Raw genomic sequence first — 17926 nt, forward strand, 5'->3', positions numbered from 1 at the left:
TGATAGTCAATTTCAGGTTACAGAAGTTTCTAGTTTATTCTTAAGGAACTGGAATGACATGGAAAGTTTCTGGGCAGGGCAGGAACATGGTCAGAAGTTTGTCAGAGTCTTATGACTTAGGAAGACCATTTTGATATCTATGTAATAAGAAGGAGGGTACTGGAAACCAGGAAGCAAATTAGAAGGCAATTACAATAATCCAACTAAGTTATGATAAAGGTTAAATGAGGATGCAGGCAGTGAGTGGAATGAAGCAACTATATACCAGAGATGTTGTTTGGGTAAAATCAATGGATCTTGGCAAAATGACTTGCTGTAGTCAGAGAGGAAGAGAAAAGACTCCAGGATGGCTTCAAGGATTTAAACCTTGGTAAATGAAAGGTTAGTGCAATAGAGGTTTGGGGAGAAAAGCTCAGTTTTGTACATGTTGAATTTGATGTGCCAATGGCAAAACCAGGTAGAATATATTTGGTGACATGGGATGGCAAGTCAAGAAAGAGATCAGAGTTCAGTAGATTTGCCAGTCATCTGCAAATAAACCCATGGAAAAAGATGATCTCACCAAAAAAGGAGCTAATAGCAGCTAACATTTCATCGTCACAATAATCCTGGGAAGTAGAGGTGCTATTATTACAATTATACTGAAGAGAAAACTGAAGCAAACAGAAGTTAAATCACTTGACCAGGGTCACATGGTCAGTAAGCATCCAGGAGTGAATTTGAACTCAGGACTTTCTGAATCCAGGCCTAATTTCCCTGGCTTATGAAGGGTCTAGGAGAGAAATCTTCCTTCATCAATATTCTATAGAATATCCTTTATACTACAGCATTGCAGAATCTTAAGAGTTGGAAAGACAGCATCTAAGAGGGCATCCAATCCATACATGTTTTTTATTTCCATCCACATGGCTGCTTTATACAAAGCATCTAATTTTGCAGTATTGCTTGGAGGATTTTTGGTATTCTCCATAGTATCCTTATGTGCAGTTTTTCAATAAGTATTTATTAATTCTGCTCTATTCTCTGCCAGACTTTCAGTCACTAGCATTCACATGAGATTGAGTGAGTGATCCCTATTACTAATTCGGAAACATGTCTACAGAGGAATGATGATACAGAAGGGTTTTAGAGTTCATACAGAAGATGGAATAGGGTTGTTTCAAGATACTAATATGTGAACCAAATGATGGCTCCTGGAAGCCTTCTGGTAACATGCTTGCTGGCTCCTTCCATGAACATCCTTCCAATGAGAACTAAAAGCCCTTTAATTTATGGGTCACAGATTGCCACTGAGGGAGGAATGCTGTAAGATTAGGATGGAGAAGTTTGAAATAGTACAGCCAAGTGGCCTAGGGGTGAAGATACTTATTTCTGAATTCAAAAAGTCCTAGGTTCAAATCCAGGATAGGACACTCTAGTTTTCTGACCCTAGGCACATCATTTATCTGTTTGCTTCAATTTCCTCGTGCATAAAATAGGGATAATAAACACTCACTTGTGAGAATTAAAAAGGGTAGTGCTTAGGACAGTGCCCAATACACACTAAGCACTATATGAATGGTAGCTAGAACTGGAGGAGGTATCCAGAGACCTGGTTCTAGTGTTGGCTTTACAACTAAACAACATGTCCCTTCAACATTCATTCAAGTATTCTGCTTTATTTCCTTATACTTTATTCAATTCCCTGTGAGACCTACCTGACCTTTAGAAAACCCTTCAAAGCCATTATTGATAGCAAGCATCTTATGACCCTCGGTGATGCCCATTCTCACTGCTGAACGGACAGCAGCATTCATCCCTGCAGCCGGAGCACCCACATTCAAAATGGCCACAGTAAAATTGCTCTGCAAAAGAGAAAAAGAAATCAGGCTATCAGATCATTTTAAGAACACAGCACAATAACAATGTAGTGCTGTCAAGAAAATACTTTGGGAGCAGTTAGGTGGTACAGTGGATAGAGTATCGGCATGAGGATATGAGTTCAACTCTGGTCTCCGACACTTGATAATTACCAAGCTCTGTGACCTGGGCAGGTCACTTAACCTTATTACCTTACGAAAACAAAAGAATTGCTTTGACTGACATTGCTGAAATAGAGTAACAAATGGGGTAAATGAGGGTGACATTTTCCAACTTTACACTAGATCCAGAAAAAGGCTTATAACTATTTAGAGAGGATGGATTAAGCCCAGTTATCCAATATTTCAATAGACTTCTCTGCCCACTTCTATTGATTTTCTGAAGGATCAATTTCAGAATATTTTAAATTCTCAACTACAGCCAACTTCTTTGAATCTTTTAAAGTTTTATTTATTTAAGGCAATGGGGTTAAGTGACTTGCCCAAGGTCACCAGCTAGGCAATTATTGTCTGAGGCAGGATTTTAACTAAGGTCCTCCTGACTCCAGGGCCACTCCACAATGCCACCTAGCTGCCCCCTTACAATCAAATTCAATGTCATAAGTCTTAGGTTCTTTAGTTTTTCCCTGTGGGTGAGGAAATGGCACTAGATATAACTAAATAATGTCTGGAGTTCTATGTTACATCTAACAAAAGCTCTTTTCTATTTCCATTTTAAGAACAAAGACCTTGACAATAGTGCTTTCTTTAATCTCTCCAACAGCACTTGGCTAATACAGCCCTTTGCCGCAGGGAAAATCCTACAGACACAAAGAGTTGGAAAAAAGGTTGGTGTTGGACAGTTTCCCAGCATATTGTTACTTCTAGTTCAAAGATGAGTCAGCTACCTAATGAGCAAGGTACCAGAGACGACAAGTAACCCATTTTTTAGAAAAAATGCTCATTCAGAACTCAGATACAGTCATATTTACTTTTTAGTCTATTTCTAACTTATGCTCTCTTACTATCTTTTCAAGATACGCACAATCATATGCCCCATGACATTCAAGATAACACAATTATAGAGGTGTATGATGCAGTTATCACTGAGTCATGCTTTAGAACAAGGTCTGCTCTCCATTATTACACAATGGAGGCAGGCTCAATAATTTCCTTTTACAAAGATTTTTAAATTTTATTTGTAAAATATTAGCAACAAATTGCATCTTGATCAATTACAGTGCATGATGGCTACTTATATAGTATTTATAAAATAGAGACATGTGAAATCAGCATAGTTTCACTTTTTTAAGTGTGTATTTTCCTTTTTTTCTGTTTCTTCTTTCACAAAAAGACCAATATGGAAATATATTAACATGTTTGCACATGTACAATCTTTATCCAGTTGCTTGTCTTCTTTAGAAGTGGGAAGGAGAGGGAGAAAAATATGGAATTCAAAGTCATAAAAAAATAGTTGTTGAAAATTGTCTTTACATCTTATTGTAAAAAATATATACTACTCACATGTAAAAAATGGTATATTTAACTTCTTGGAGTTAATGACACCTTCCTTGTGACCCCAAGGTCACGGGTATTCCTCCCATCCAAACTGCTTCAGCTATTCAATTTCCCTCTCCCCTGAATGTCATGATCCTGACCTCTGGCCTTGATCTCACAACACCACCTACCTTTGTTTTTTTAATCCGGTTTTTTAAGGCAGTAGGGTTAAGTGATTTGCCCAAGGTCACAGAGCTAGGTAATTATTATGTGTCTGAGGCCGGATTTGAACTCAGGGCCTCCTGACTCCAGGGCCAGTGCTCTTTCCACTGCACCATCTAGCTGCCCCCACTGTGCCACCTAGCTACCCCTGTACCTACCTTTGGAAGCTCTGAATCCGGTTTTTTTTGAGAAAGCAATTTATAGGTGTTTAGGTTGTTCTCAAAGCTCCTAAAAAAAAAGACAAAAACAAAAACAAAAATAAAGAATTCTTTTTATCATCATTTTAAAATACTTGAAATAAAACAGACCTAGCCTCCATATTATACTAAGGATATTTCAACATATTATGTCTTCAAAGATAGGTGGTGCAGCAGTGGATAGGGCTGGGCCTGGAATTGGGAAGACCCAAATTCAAATCTGACTCAGTCACCTAATAGGTATATGACTCCAGGCAAGTCACTCAACCTGTTTAATTTCCTCAACTGTAAAAAGGGGCTAGTAACAGCATGTTTATTCCAGGGTTGTTTTGAGTATCAAATGAGATAAGGAAAATTATTCAGTATACTGCCTAGTAAACAGTAAACACTTAATGCTCATCTTCTTTCTCCTCTGACCTCCCTTTCCTATTTATAATAACAAATAATAATAGGATATGGGCATTTTATATTTTAGTAGTGGTTGTTGTTGTGCCTGTTCATTTCCAAAAATCCTGTCAAAATATTATGTGGTTGGGACGACTAGGTGGCACAGTGGATAGAGCACCGGCCCTAGAGTCAGGAGTACCTGAGTTCAAATCTGGCCTCAGACACTTAATAATTACTTAGCTGTGTGGCCTTGGGCAAGCCACTTAACCCCATTGCCTTGCCAAAAAAAAAAAAAACCTAAAAAAAAAGAAAAAGAAAAAAACCAAAATATTATGTGGTCAAAATGGGAGAATGAACAGATATTTCCTAGAAAATATCCTAAAGTCAGTCTTACTGAACTCTTAACAATCTTTAGAGGTCATCTAGTTCAGCTTATTAATAGATGATTAAAATAATGGACAAAAAGAATAAATGCCTCATGATACTCAATATTGAGTTGAGTTTCTACTTTGTATTAAAAAAAAAAGAATTCTCACAGTCCCCCATATATCTATGACATACATATGATTTTCCAGGGAGACTTCTATTCAACCCTAATTGCCCTAATTTATCATATTATCAAACAAGGAAAGTGATTTGCCTAAGAACATACAAGTATTAAAGGAAAAAAGCCAGAATGTGAACCAAGGGTCAGGAAATAGTTTATCTTCCAAAAAAACCATAAAGATAAGGGAGGAAGAACAAAGTGAGATAGAAGAGTCAACCAAATCTGAGGGAATGTGCTGGAGTAGATGATGGGGGGTTATGGCCTTACAGAGCCATGAATGACCTTGAAGTAACTTATCTCTATAGAAGCATTCAGCCAAACTCAAATGCTGACTAGTACTAACAGCAGTCGTGAGACAAAGTCTGGGACAGGGAAAGAAGCTAAGCCCTAAATGGGAAGGGGTTTAGGAGATATGATAAAGAAAAGGGACCACTGAAATCAATAATAGTGGATATGAGAGAAGGGATATCAGAACAGTCTTTGAAAGGAAGTAATTTAATATAATTACAAAAAGTTATTTTCTCAAGGTTACCCTCCTAATTTGGGGGAAGTCCCTTAGGCCTGTTGCTTCAAAGGTCTACTTTTGTCATCTGTCCTATTCATAATCAGTCACATTTCCAAAATTCCTGATGACATCTAATTTCTGCTGGAAGGCCTACAGTAAGGAGGACAAGGCACCCATTTCATTTTTAGACTACTCTAATTACTAATAATAACTTTATTTCATCCAGAGAAAATTTAGAGGTATAAACTCAGGAAGGACCTGTACAATGATCCTTCTCTTTTATTCCTTATCTCAATAGACTTTTCGAAACCTCTTCCTTTTACTCAAATCCCTAATATAACACTCCTTTTTTTATCCCCATACTTACAGCAGATAATTTAGGCTTCTTTAAGATTCAGAGACCATGGCAATAGGGTTCCCTTAAATCTCTTTGAAATTTTGATAGTATCATCTATTCCCTCATTTCCCTTCTTTTTTGTGAATTTGATTCCATACCTAATGGTCCATTGTCTTATAATCCATTCATAAAACCATAAAACTTTCCTGAACAAAAATCTGATTACCTATAAGCTTTCACCCTGGCTTTATCAGCTCCATAGCCAGGATACCGTAGAAGAGTCCCTCTTCTTACACAGCCTCTCAAGTCTTGGAAGCCCTGTTATTCTATTTGTTTCTATTCATTTTCTAAAGCCTTGCAACAGGATTACAACAATGGAGCTTCCAATAAATTCTTAACATTCTTCAACTAGTCATTGTTCAGAACGTCATTTGTCCTTTCTGACACCCATTTCAAAGCATAACCATGCAAATCCTAAGTAAATAATTCACATTAAATAACCAGGGGAACCATTGGAAAGGCATGAGTCTCTTGCATGAGAGTTTTGGCCAGGGATAGCAATGGAATCTTATGGACTCTCTCCAAATCAACTCACCTTCCTCGAAGCTTCACAGCTTCATCAAATTGACTTTTATCCATTGCCCTCTGAACTTCTTGAGTCTTAAAACAAAAACAGTAAAAGCATGTTTAAAAATCTGAAACTATAAGATATTCCCTAACTGGGAATGCAGTGGCATAGTAGATAGACTGCTAGAAGACTCACCTTTGTGAGTTCAAACCTGGCTTCAGACATTTACTGTATAAGCCTGATCAAGCCACTTGACCCTTTGTGTATCAGTTTCCTCATTTTTTTTTTTTGCAAGGCAAACGGGGTTAAGTGGCTTGCCCAAAGCCACACAGCTAAGTAATTGTTAAGTGTCTGAGATGAGACCAGATTTGAACCCAGGTACTCCTGACTCCAGCTGTTGCTTTATCCACTGCGCCACCTAGCCACCCCAGTTTCCTCATCTTTATGAAGAAAATCCCAAATGGGATTGCAAATAGAAAACAGTTTGCTTCCTTTTTTCTTTTAGAATGTTAATGTAGGCAGATTTGGTAGCCTATATATTAAACATCTGATGTGGCAAACCGCATACATAGTCACCATGATCATATTTAACATGATTCCAGAGAGCCCTCTCTTATCTTATTTATATAAGTGTGGGATGATGTGGTAGCTAATGCTAATGACCCCAATGTGACTTCAATGCTATTTTACCTGTCTTATAAGGATTCTGAAAAATGTCAAGTGCTATTGAAATCAGAGGTGAGCATCATCATTAATATTGTCATTTGGCAGCTTCCCCACCCCTGCCCCAAGGGAGCAGGCAGATAGGGTCACCTATTTTATTTGTGCCTTTTTCAGCTGTTGCTGGGCAAGGACATGGCTTTAAGATTTAATAGAGGAGGGGTGGCTAGGTGGCGCAGTGGATAAAGCACTGGCCTTGGAGTCAGGAGTACCTGGGTTCAAATCCGGCCTCAGACACTTAATAATTACTTAACTGTGTGGCCTTGGGCAAGCCACTTAACCCCATTTGCCTTGCAAAAAAAAAACCTAAAAAAAAAGATTTAATAGAGGAACTTTAGCTGACTAGATTGCAACTGTAAAACTTTTGGTGCTTTCACTGAGCCCAAGATGCTCCCTGATGTTTTATAATCACTTCTGACCAGGGAACTGGTTCTATTCAGTCCTATTCAACTCTTCAATATGAGCTGGTATTGTGAAAGGTACTGTGCCAGGCTATTTACAGAGGGTTAGAGACAAGAATTGTACCAAATGAGGAGGAATTATAGGATTGTACCCCGTACCAGTAAAAAGCATATCCATGCTGTTAAGACCATGGATTCATCCATGTACAAATCTATTAGCTCCAATTGTTTTCTGTGTGGGTGTCCCATCCCCCCAGAAATAGAACAGAACTGATCTTTACTGACTCATCCACTTGGAAACCCAAAGATGCCAAGAGAAGAATGACTAAAAAAAACAACTAATTTAGTTGAGGTTATTAAAGTATCTCACACAGATTGTAACTAAGAAGATGCAGATGAAAATTACAAAATTAAATAGTGATATTAATCTCTCTAGTTTCACAAAAGAGTAATTAAAAATGTTAGACTTCGATTAGTGAGAATAATGAATCCTGTGAAGTGGCTGTATTATTTGAAGTCACATTGAGAATTTCCACTGGGGTGGAACCAATTATCATATTTTTGATAATTGAAACTTACAGTAATTTTGAATATATGTAACCACTTCACAAGATTAATTATTCACACTACTTTGGATTGAGCTGTGTTTCATGATTAAATTGCTGTTACTATATCTTTTAGACCACTAATTATTATCTTGGAGACTTCAATTTACTTTTTTGTACATTCAGTGAATGACAAGGCAGAAAAGCTTCACTCAAATTATTGTTCTGCTCAGTTAGTAAAAGGCACTAATTATCACCCATCACCTTCCTAGTCCAATCAGTTAACTGGAAGTACCAGTTGGCCTCATCCCAAGAACTCACCATATGCACACACTCCATCAGGGGCAGCCTCACGGACTTGTTTCCAGACAGAGACACAACACAGGCTGGAGTTTCTGGTGTAGCCTCAAGAAGAGCTATTACAGCATCCACACCCAAGCGACTAGCCTGAAAGAGAAATGACATTATAAACATGAGACCCAAAAGCATCCTATTAAAAAGGACATCTGGGAAAAGTCAATGTAGAGCCTTCTATTAATAAGAATCTTTGGAAGCAGTTACAATCTCAAGCCCTTACCAACTTTTCTCAACATATAGGTTCTAAACATCCCCATGAATAAACTAATCACAGGAACTTGTTCCTGATACAAAGTATATGTTAGCTGCCTGTGTTCTCACTAGACTTATTTCCTTTAATTTTTTTAAGAGTCCTTTCTTATGCATTAATGGTCTTTGACCCTTTTTTAAAGGGTAGGTCTCACTCAGTATTCCTCATGAGGAAAATAAAGCAAGGCTATGAAACCAAGAATCCATAATCTATAATTTATTTTATTCTCTTGTCTTACCTTTTATCTCTTAGCAAGTCCTTAGCTACCCCCATTATAATTCTGTCTTCTAGGAACCATTCACCTGGTACCCAAGCTACAGTGGTAATGAATTATAAGGTCTCTTAGTACTCTTTAAATCTGTTTTACTTTTCTTAGCTGGTTAGTCTCAAGCTGGCTTTGAAATAAGCACAAATAGTCATTAATGTCTCAGTTAACAAAGCTCTTAACCTGACCAGAAATGGACTATTTGGCACTTTGCCTATTGGCCCCATTAGGGAACTCATCCTGAATGTTAGGCAGAATTACCTACTAAGTTGAGATCTGGTTCCTTTGAATAGCCAAAAGTAGATTATTTTTTTCTTGGAGATTGCCAGAATGAAAAAGAGTGATTACTCCTATAAACTTACCAGAATCCTGTCAAAAGCAGAAGGAGTTCCTCCTCTTTGGACATGTCCAAGGATTGTCACACGAGTATCAAATCCCAGTTGTGAAACTACAAGCTACAGAAAAATTCATTACAGTAATGAGAAAACACAATATTGCAACAGGGAGTTGTGTATTTGAATAATTACTGTAGTAACGTAGTCATGAAAACTGTAAGAGTAAATGTAGTAATAGAAGACATACTTTGAGAGTTTTGGTTTTTTAAAACTCTTTCATATATATATATATATATATATATATATATATATATATATATATATATATATATATATATGTATATGTATGTATGTATATAACAAGGGAAAGTTTAAACTCTCTAGTTTTCCCCCGAAGAAAAATAAACTAAAAAACCCCCATTCAAACTTGTTCTTTTTCAGTCCAAGCTGGTAAAAAAGTAAGTTACATATTAAAAATATTCAACAGCTTATATTAAACTATTCCAAAAATAGAATTAAGAGCTTTGGAAATTTTCTTCTAATCATCTAAATTGCCTTATATTTTAAAAGCTATGTATGAGACAGTATGTTAAAAAGGAGCATAACATTCACTGGGACTAGGCTTGGCATCAGGAAGACTTAGCTTTAAATCCTGACTTTAACATTAGAAACATGGTCCTCAGTCAGTGGTATAGGATTTGTTTTCTAAATTATAGATGCTGATGAAATAAAAGACCAGTTGTTTATTAAGGCATCAGGGAATAACTGAAAGATCACTGTACCATAAGTCAGGAAACCTCAATTCTAGTTCCTAAAATCCTCTCCTAATTAGAAGAGCAATGCTGTACAACAGACTTTATTCCAGTTTCTTTTCTTTAACTGTGAAAGGAGATTAGATTACTTCTTCCCTTGGTTCCTTCTAGCTCTAACAGTCTATGATTACAGAGTACCTAGCTGGCTCAAATGCATTGCAATGGAATAGGAAAACAAAACAGACCTTATAAAATGTCATTGAACTCTATGTAGAAAGAATATTAATTCTTTCTGAATTTGTTTTTAAATTCTGAATTTTATCACTTCCTGGAAATATTGGCAAATATCTTCCAAATTAAAAAATGTTCATTTTAAGAACAGTAACACTCAATTTATATCAGTACAATTTATGTTAAAAATAAAGTGCTCAGTAAAAAAGTAAAAAATCAGCTTAGAAAAGTTGATTTTTTATATCACTAACAAGATCAAAGGAGACTTAAACTGTGAAGGTTGTTGAGGCTGAAGCCCAGACTGGCTTGTGCCTCACTCTATCCTATAGCTTTAACTACCTCCAAGGTTTGCCTGTGCTTCCTTCATGGAGTCTTGTAATAACAGCAATCCTGTAGGATGAACTAAGAAGCCTCTGGGGAGGCAGGTCTATACTGATAAATGTGGGGTACTAGCCAGGGCAGTCCAACAAAAAAGCCTACTGTTGCCAGTTCCGTCTTCAGAGTTGCAAATAATATGGTGATTCACTTTCAATAAACTCAAGATGGCTTTTTTCCCAGAAAGACCTCTTGGCTAGAAGGTAACCAAGCAAGAGAGGACACCAAAATGTTCCAGCAATACAGTTCAATCCAACAAACTCTGCCTTTGTCCCATTGTTTGACTTTGGGTGCATTGGAGAGAGGTGCCTTGACCTTAGGTGCATTAAGATTTAGGCAATTTTCAGAATGAGTTGCAGAGAAGGAACTAACCTACATTCTAAAAACTGGGGTTAGCAATAGTGCCTACTTCACAGGGTCATAAGGATGATCAAATGTGGCTTATTAACATTTATATATAGATGTGTGTGTGTGTATGTTTTATATTTTATATTACATATATATTATAAAGCTTTAAGAGCTATTTAGATTTAAGCTATAAAACAATGGCGGGGGGGGGGGGGTAGTGGCTAGGTGGTGCAGTGGACAGAGCACCACTGGCCCAGGAGTTAGGAGTACCTGAGTTCAAATCTGACCTTAGATACTTAATAATTATCTAGCTGTGTGGCCTTGGGCAAGCCACTTAATCCCATTTGCCTTGCAAAAACCTTTTTTTTTTTTAAGTTTTTGTAAGGCAAATGGGGTTAAGTGGCTTGCCCAAGGCCACACAGGGAATTATTAAATGTCTGAGACGGGATTTGAACCCACGTACTCCAAACTCCAGGGCAGGTGCATTATCCACTACGCCATGAGCTGCCCCTTTATGCCCCCTGCCTTGCAAAAACCTTAAAAAAAAAAGGAGAGATTCCTTGAAACAGGGAGTCATCTGTTAATGAAATCATGGCAGGTACTAGGCTAGGCACTGGAGCTGCTAGGATAAAAGAAAGTCATGGGTGCTTTAAAGAGAATTATTGTTAAGATCTGTGCTTGAGAAATAAGGTGAAGCAACTTACTTCTTTAACCTTCTCTGAAGTAATAGGTTTATTATGTTTATCAATTGCCCCTTCTGCAACAATTATGATGTTCAACCTCTTCTTGCGGGCACGGGTCTATGGGAGAGAAAAAATATGTGTTTTTTTCCAAGACATTTTTCATTTAACATTAAATAGGAATTAGGATAAGAAAAGAGAAAACGGGACCATTCTGACTAGGATATTTGGTGATAATGGAGAGTCAAATGGATATTCAGGCAAAATCTGAACTCATAAGCCCTGAACTCACAAGCAAGGCACATTAACTAGCCTAAATGAATTACTGATACTTCTGGGGAAAAGGAAATGCTTTTTCTATTTCATTATAGCAAGTACCACTCAAATACATGAACATTTGAAGACAAAATGTACAGCAAATGGCATTAAAATGATCTATCACCTCTGATAAACTATCACACAGATGTTTCTCCCAGCCTTCTTCAGGTGGGTATTCTGGAATAAAGACCCAATCTGCACCACAAGCCAGAGCGCTTACAAGAGCAAGATACCTATTCAAGAAATAACAAAAGCAGACATTACACTTTGTAGGGGACATTGCACTGGACTGAATATTAAACAAGGGGAAGAGAGCACATTGGACAGCATTTAGGAAAAATCCCTATTATACACCCTTGATATTTATAGAGGGGGACCTCAAACCATCATTCCCACATAAATCTTCTTTTCCTAAGATGCTAAATATGGCTATCAATCATAGAAAATCACAATCCTCAAAAAATTGAAATTACAACTAATTCAATAGTCAAAGAAAGACAGACAGACAGACAGACAGACAGACAGACAGAAAGAAAGAAAGAAAGAAAGAAAGAAAGAAAGAAAGAAAGAAAGAAAGATCTATGAGAAAACTTGGACAAAAACTACCCAGGATAAGAAGATATGGGTGGGATTTCTCTACTCTGATGAAAGGAACACCAACTTGATCAGAATTGGATACAAAGAGCATGGTATGATGGAACACATCTCAAATGAGAACCTAGAGTCCCAAGTTCTAGTTGTGAATCTGCCAACACTTAGACATGGTGATCTCTAGTGTTCTAAAGCATATTATTTTCTAAATACATACCCACAGTGTCTTCCCATAACCTCCAGAACAAAGGTCCTCTGGTGGCTGTTAAGACAAAAGGAAATAGGAAACCGAAACATAATTAACCTTAACACTGTCATGATTAAACAAAAGAGAAAGCTACAAAATTAAGTCAAAAGTAAGAACATAATTCTACAACCACTAGAGGTATATAAACTGACCAAATCTACAAATACAAATCTGTGCTTATTCAAATAGATGCCTCAGATCACCTGGTATGAAGAGTATCTCAATATCATTGAAAACTATTCATTTTCAAAACATAAACTTACTTTTTTGATTTTAAGAACATATTCACAGAATTTGAGAATTATAAATTCTAATTATAAATTTTCTTATGATTATTTCAGGGGAGTGAACAAACTTTCACGAACAGCCTTATTTTCAATATAAAGAACCACTGATTGTACATATTCCTACAAAAAGAACCCAGAAATAGGGTGCCTGGGTGACTGTGAAAAAATAAAATACTGGTGAAATTTTCTTAACAAAAGAGACTTAGAGACTAAGAAGAAAAGGAAAATAAATTTAAAAAAACACAGCCCTATTTTTCTGACTCTCATATTTTCAAACACTCAAGTTGTTACTAGGATATCATGAATCGTAGGCTTTTCGTGACCTGACATTCCAATTTGCTTAGGCATGCTTTGCCAACATTCAGATCTGGGCAATTACTTTGCCCAGTTCTGTCCCCAAGCTCATTTCTCTCTAATGTTTTTACCTCTGGGCAGTGGTCATGATGGCATCCACGACTTCAATGATTCTGTGCAAAGCAGAGTCGGTACCAATTGTTATATCCGTCCCACAGAAGTCATTGTCTATAGAGCCCACCATCCCCACAATGTTGAGGTAGGCATATTTCTTCACGGTCTCACTTTCAATTTTACCTGTTTAAAAATATTTACAGTGTTCATCATGGTGACTGCCACTAGATGTTCCAGGAGTAACATAGTGTTTAAAGAAAAATGATCTTGTGTGAGAAATTATTTACTCATTTAGATTAACTCCTTATCCTCAAAATTTTTTTTGAAAAATTTCAAGAATTTGGGGAAAGAAGACTTGACAAAGACATACAAAAAATTCACAGAATGAGCTGCTCATCAGAATGGTATAATAAAAGGGCAGGTAGGTGATACAGTACATAGAGTACCGGCCTTGGAGTCAGGAGGATCTGAGTTCAAATCTGGCCTCAAACACTTACCACCTGAGCAAGTCACTTAACCCTCTTTGCCTCAGTTTCCTCATCTATAAAATGAGCTGGAGAAGGAAATGGCAAACTACTCCAGTGTCTTTGCCAAGAAAATTCCAAATGGGATTACAGAAAGGGATATATATATCTACATATAAAGCATAGATTGTAAGAAAATAAATTCCATTATATTCCATAAATAGGATTTTTAGAAATTCTTCTGCAGAATTATTAGATATCAAAGACAAAAAGTCTGAGTTTTTAAGCCACAATCCTATCAAGCATTTGGTGAGCTGACTGATATAACTAAGATGCCTTAGAAGAATAATCTAAATGAGTAAGTAGGATAAGACAAAGTCCTGACAAATGTGCTGTTTAGAAAGGTTAATTTTCTAGAAGACAACAGAAAGGTGTAAATGTACCTGTTCGGCACAATTCTTCCAGCAGTCCATTCCATTCTTCACGGAAAAGGTTGGCTCCTGTTAAGCTTCCATCCCCACCAATCACACAGAGGTTAGTGATTCCCTTTTGAATCAAGTTATAAGCTGCTTGTAAGCGTCCTTCCCGGGTACGAAATGCTTTGCAACGTGCACTGCCAATGACTGTTCCTCCCTGGGGGAAAAAAACACATTCATTTACCTCCTTCTAAATAGATGGATACATGCATTATCCCACCTATGTATGTGTGTGTGCATATATATGACAGAAGTATATATGTACACACACACACACACACACACACACACACACAAAAGACTATCAGAAAATGGAAATTTCCCCTTTCAGGTGGTCAGCCATCTTGATTCTTGAACTATATTATGATAAAAAGATAAAAGTGTGGAAGCTGCCATCCATTCATCCTATTCATTCAGTCAACATTTAAATACCAACTATATCCAACAAATTGAATTAGAAATGGGGGGGGATATAAAGACAATAGAAGCTCTCAAGTGAGCTGCTTACAATTTTACTACATGATAATTGTTCTGTTATAGGGAATTTTTTTTGAGAGAGAGAACAGTTACTGATAACACAAAAAGATTCTTAACTTCAAAAAAAAATTTTATATAGAGGCTTCTTTAAATACTGAAATACCCTGCTCATTTAACATGACTAAATTTGCAAAAGTAAATCTGTACCTGCAATCTTTCCAGAATACCTGTGCCCAAAGAGAGATTCATTTGCATGGAGAAAGCTATTTGTACCAGGAGATATAAATCTTTAATAGCACATACATGTGGATGCATTTATTCACTCATATGTAAGCACAAATATCAGATAAGCATATATCTTATGCTGACTTTTAGAAATATTCCTTTCAAAACAAGTTGGCATGATACCATAGAAATATATTTTTTTTAAAAAAAGCAACCCACTATCAATTAAATGACCTTTCTCTATATGTGCACATATACATACTATCACCCAGTCTGCCCCAGGGTAAAAGCTCAAATTTGCTGAAGAATAATTTTTATTACCTAACAACACTTCCAGTATAGTTAAATGATTGTACTCTTCTGATAACTGCAATAAATAAGTAAATTATGACTCTGCAAAGCAAATTGAAATATATTTAAAAGGTTTTTTTAATTGGTACAGATTCTCATGGTTAAGTCATTGGGAGGACCAAATAATTATAAATAAATAAATGTTGATTTGAAATCTATAAATCCATTCATATGAGAAAAATATCTCATAATTTTTGATCATCAGCATTTAATTCAATAGAGCAACTAATGATAGAATGAGTGGTCCTGAAGTCATGAAGATGTCTATTCCAATCTGGCTCCAAATTCCAACTATGGGACTCTGGACAAGTCACTTAATTCTGTTTGCTAGAAAAGGAAAAGGAAAACCAATACACTATCATTGCCGAGAAAACTCCAAATGGGGTCATGGAGAGTTGGGCACAACTGAAAACCTAATTAAGCATCTCCCAGTGAGAGGCAACTGCTGCTCTGAATTCTCTTCTCCCCACTTTCTCTTTTGACAAGAAGAGACAGAATTATAGAATAAAAGATGAAAGTAAAGACTTAAAAATTTTAAAATTTGCTTGTATTCAGACTCAAGGTATCAGCTGGGATTCTTTAAACAAAAAGAAAATTCTGCATCATAAAAGCTAGATTCAAATTTTTGTTCAGTTGTTTGTATTCCATCACAATCAAATACCAATTTTTTTTCAGCCATTCTCCAGTTGATGAAATGCTGTAGCTAGGTGGCACAGTGGACAGAGCATTGACTGGCCTTGAAGTCAGGAGGGCAGGAGTTTGAATCCAGCCTCAGACACTAGACACTTACTTAGTTATGTAACCTCAGGCAAGAAATTTAATTTGCATCCAAGGCCATCTCCAGTCATCCACCAGATTCAGATGGCTGAAGAGAAAGTGAGGCTGGTGTCAGCACAGCATCCCCTCACTCAAATCCAATTAATGCTTGTCATGGCATCACCTTCCTGATGCCATGGTCTTCTTTGAGATGAAGGACAAAACCATCATCAATTGATAAAAATGTCAATTATTTTAAGTAAATATTCCACATTAGCAAATATTCTTCCTGATGTACAAATCAAAGAAGACTTAACACCGTCCAGCTCCAAACTAAACAAGGATGCCTTTGGTTTCCCTGGGAATTTCTGACTATTCTGGGCATGACTGAGTTTGATAAAGAGTAGCATGAAATAAAACGCTGAGGAAAGAAGTGTTCATTGGGATATGGAAGGGGGAAAGGTGAAGGGGAATGAGGGAACCTTCACTCTCATCAGAGGTGGCTTGGAGAGGAAACAGCATATATATTCAATGGGGTATAGACATCTAGGATAAGAAGGAGAGAAGGTGAGGTGGCTAGGTGGTACAATGGATAAAGCACCGGTCCTGGAGTCAGGAGTACCTGGGCTCAAATCTGGACTCAGAGACTTAATAATTACCTAGCTGTGTGGCTTTGGGAATGTCACTTAACCCCATTTGCCTTGCAAAAACCTTTAAAAAAAAGGAGAGAAGGGGGATGAGGGGAGAAGGGGGGGATGTGAGTGATGGAGGAGAAGATGGACCTTGGGGGAGAGTGATCAGATATATCACATTTTCTTTTACTTCTTGCAAGGGGCTGGGACTGGATAGCCTGTCTGGGACCACAGGGCCAGGTGGTTGCTGGGCCTTAGGGGTGGTATGTAGGCTCAGGGCCTCTTGGCCCCAGGGCTGGTGATCAGTCCACTGCGCCACTCAGCTACCCTACAGCACATTTAAAAAGAGGGAAAGAGTGAAAGGAGAGAGAAAATATAGTATATGGTAGTGGGGAAGTACGAATAGAGGGAGTTACGATCAGCAATGGCAATGGTGGAAAAATATGGAAGTAGCTTTTGTGATGGACTTATATCATAAAGAATGTGATCCACCCATGACAGAGCTGGTGGTGTTGGTATACAGACTGAAGCACATTTTTTTTATTTTTTATTTTTATTTTTTTCTTTCCTTTATTGCTCATGAGGGTCTATATTATTGGGGGAGGGGGCATTATGTTTATTCTAAAACAAGAATATTTTAGTAATGTATAAAAAAAATTTGTACAAAAATAAAAAATAAATATAACTAAAAGTGTTCATTGGAAGTCAAAGTAATCTTTAAAATTATATGGGATTATGGAAAATATGAGTCATAATAGGCACACATTAAATGTCCCCAGGTAAGGGATTACATCAAGATGTAACAAATTCTAACTGGTAGATCAACAGGAAAGCTGGGCAAGTCAATTTGAACCTAGTCTTTGACTCTCAGCAGTTCCCGAGAGCTAGGCCAACCATATTAGAAGGGCTATGGACAATGTTATTCCCCATCCAGAGGCAGAAAAATGAAACAAAATAAAACAACCCTTCAGTATCTGATGAATTACCTCTTATGTACCTCTTTCCTTTAATCCTAATTCTTCATACCAAAAATAACTAACATGTAAACATGTTTATCAAAAATAAAATAAAAAGGTACCAGAGACAATGGGGACTGAGTGTTGCAGTGGATAGAGCACTAAGCTTAGAGTCAGGAAGATGTGGATACTACCTTGTTAGTATTTAATGCTTGTTAACTGTGTCACCTTTGACAAATCATTTAATCCCAATTTGCCTCAGTTCCTCATATGCAAAATGAAAGAAAAGGAAGAGAAAGAAATGGCAAAGCACTTCAGTGTCTTTGCTAACAAAACCCATATAAAAAGTGCATAGGGTTCCATAAAGTCAGACATAACTAA

At 37.0% G+C, this 17926-nt stretch overlaps 1 protein-coding gene across 1 annotated transcript in view; it reads right to left on the reverse strand.

Moving 5' to 3' along the window:
- Window positions 1–1000: 1000 nt before the first annotated feature.
- Window positions 1001–17926, reverse strand: part of LOC141492655 (ATP-dependent 6-phosphofructokinase, platelet type-like) — a 43103-nt gene continuing 26177 nt past the window's right edge. Inside the window, exons 4-13 of the mRNA XM_074193214.1 lie at window positions 14116–14305; window positions 13226–13391; window positions 12484–12528; window positions 11800–11908; window positions 11382–11477; window positions 8999–9091; window positions 8086–8211; window positions 6126–6190; window positions 3716–3785; window positions 1001–1844 (exon numbers count right to left, since the gene is read on the reverse strand). Coding sequence (XP_074049315.1) covers window positions 1677–1844; window positions 3716–3785; window positions 6126–6190; window positions 8086–8211; window positions 8999–9091; window positions 11382–11477; window positions 11800–11908; window positions 12484–12528; window positions 13226–13391; window positions 14116–14305 — 1128 coding nt within the window. The 3' untranslated portion in view covers window positions 1001–1676. The remainder of the gene's footprint in view (window positions 1845–3715; window positions 3786–6125; window positions 6191–8085; window positions 8212–8998; window positions 9092–11381; window positions 11478–11799; window positions 11909–12483; window positions 12529–13225; window positions 13392–14115; window positions 14306–17926) is intronic.

Source organism: Macrotis lagotis, chromosome 7 (genome assembly GCF_037893015.1).
Source record: "Macrotis lagotis isolate mMagLag1 chromosome 7, bilby.v1.9.chrom.fasta, whole genome shotgun sequence".
Taxonomy (NCBI): domain Eukaryota; kingdom Metazoa; phylum Chordata; class Mammalia; order Peramelemorphia; family Peramelidae; genus Macrotis; species Macrotis lagotis.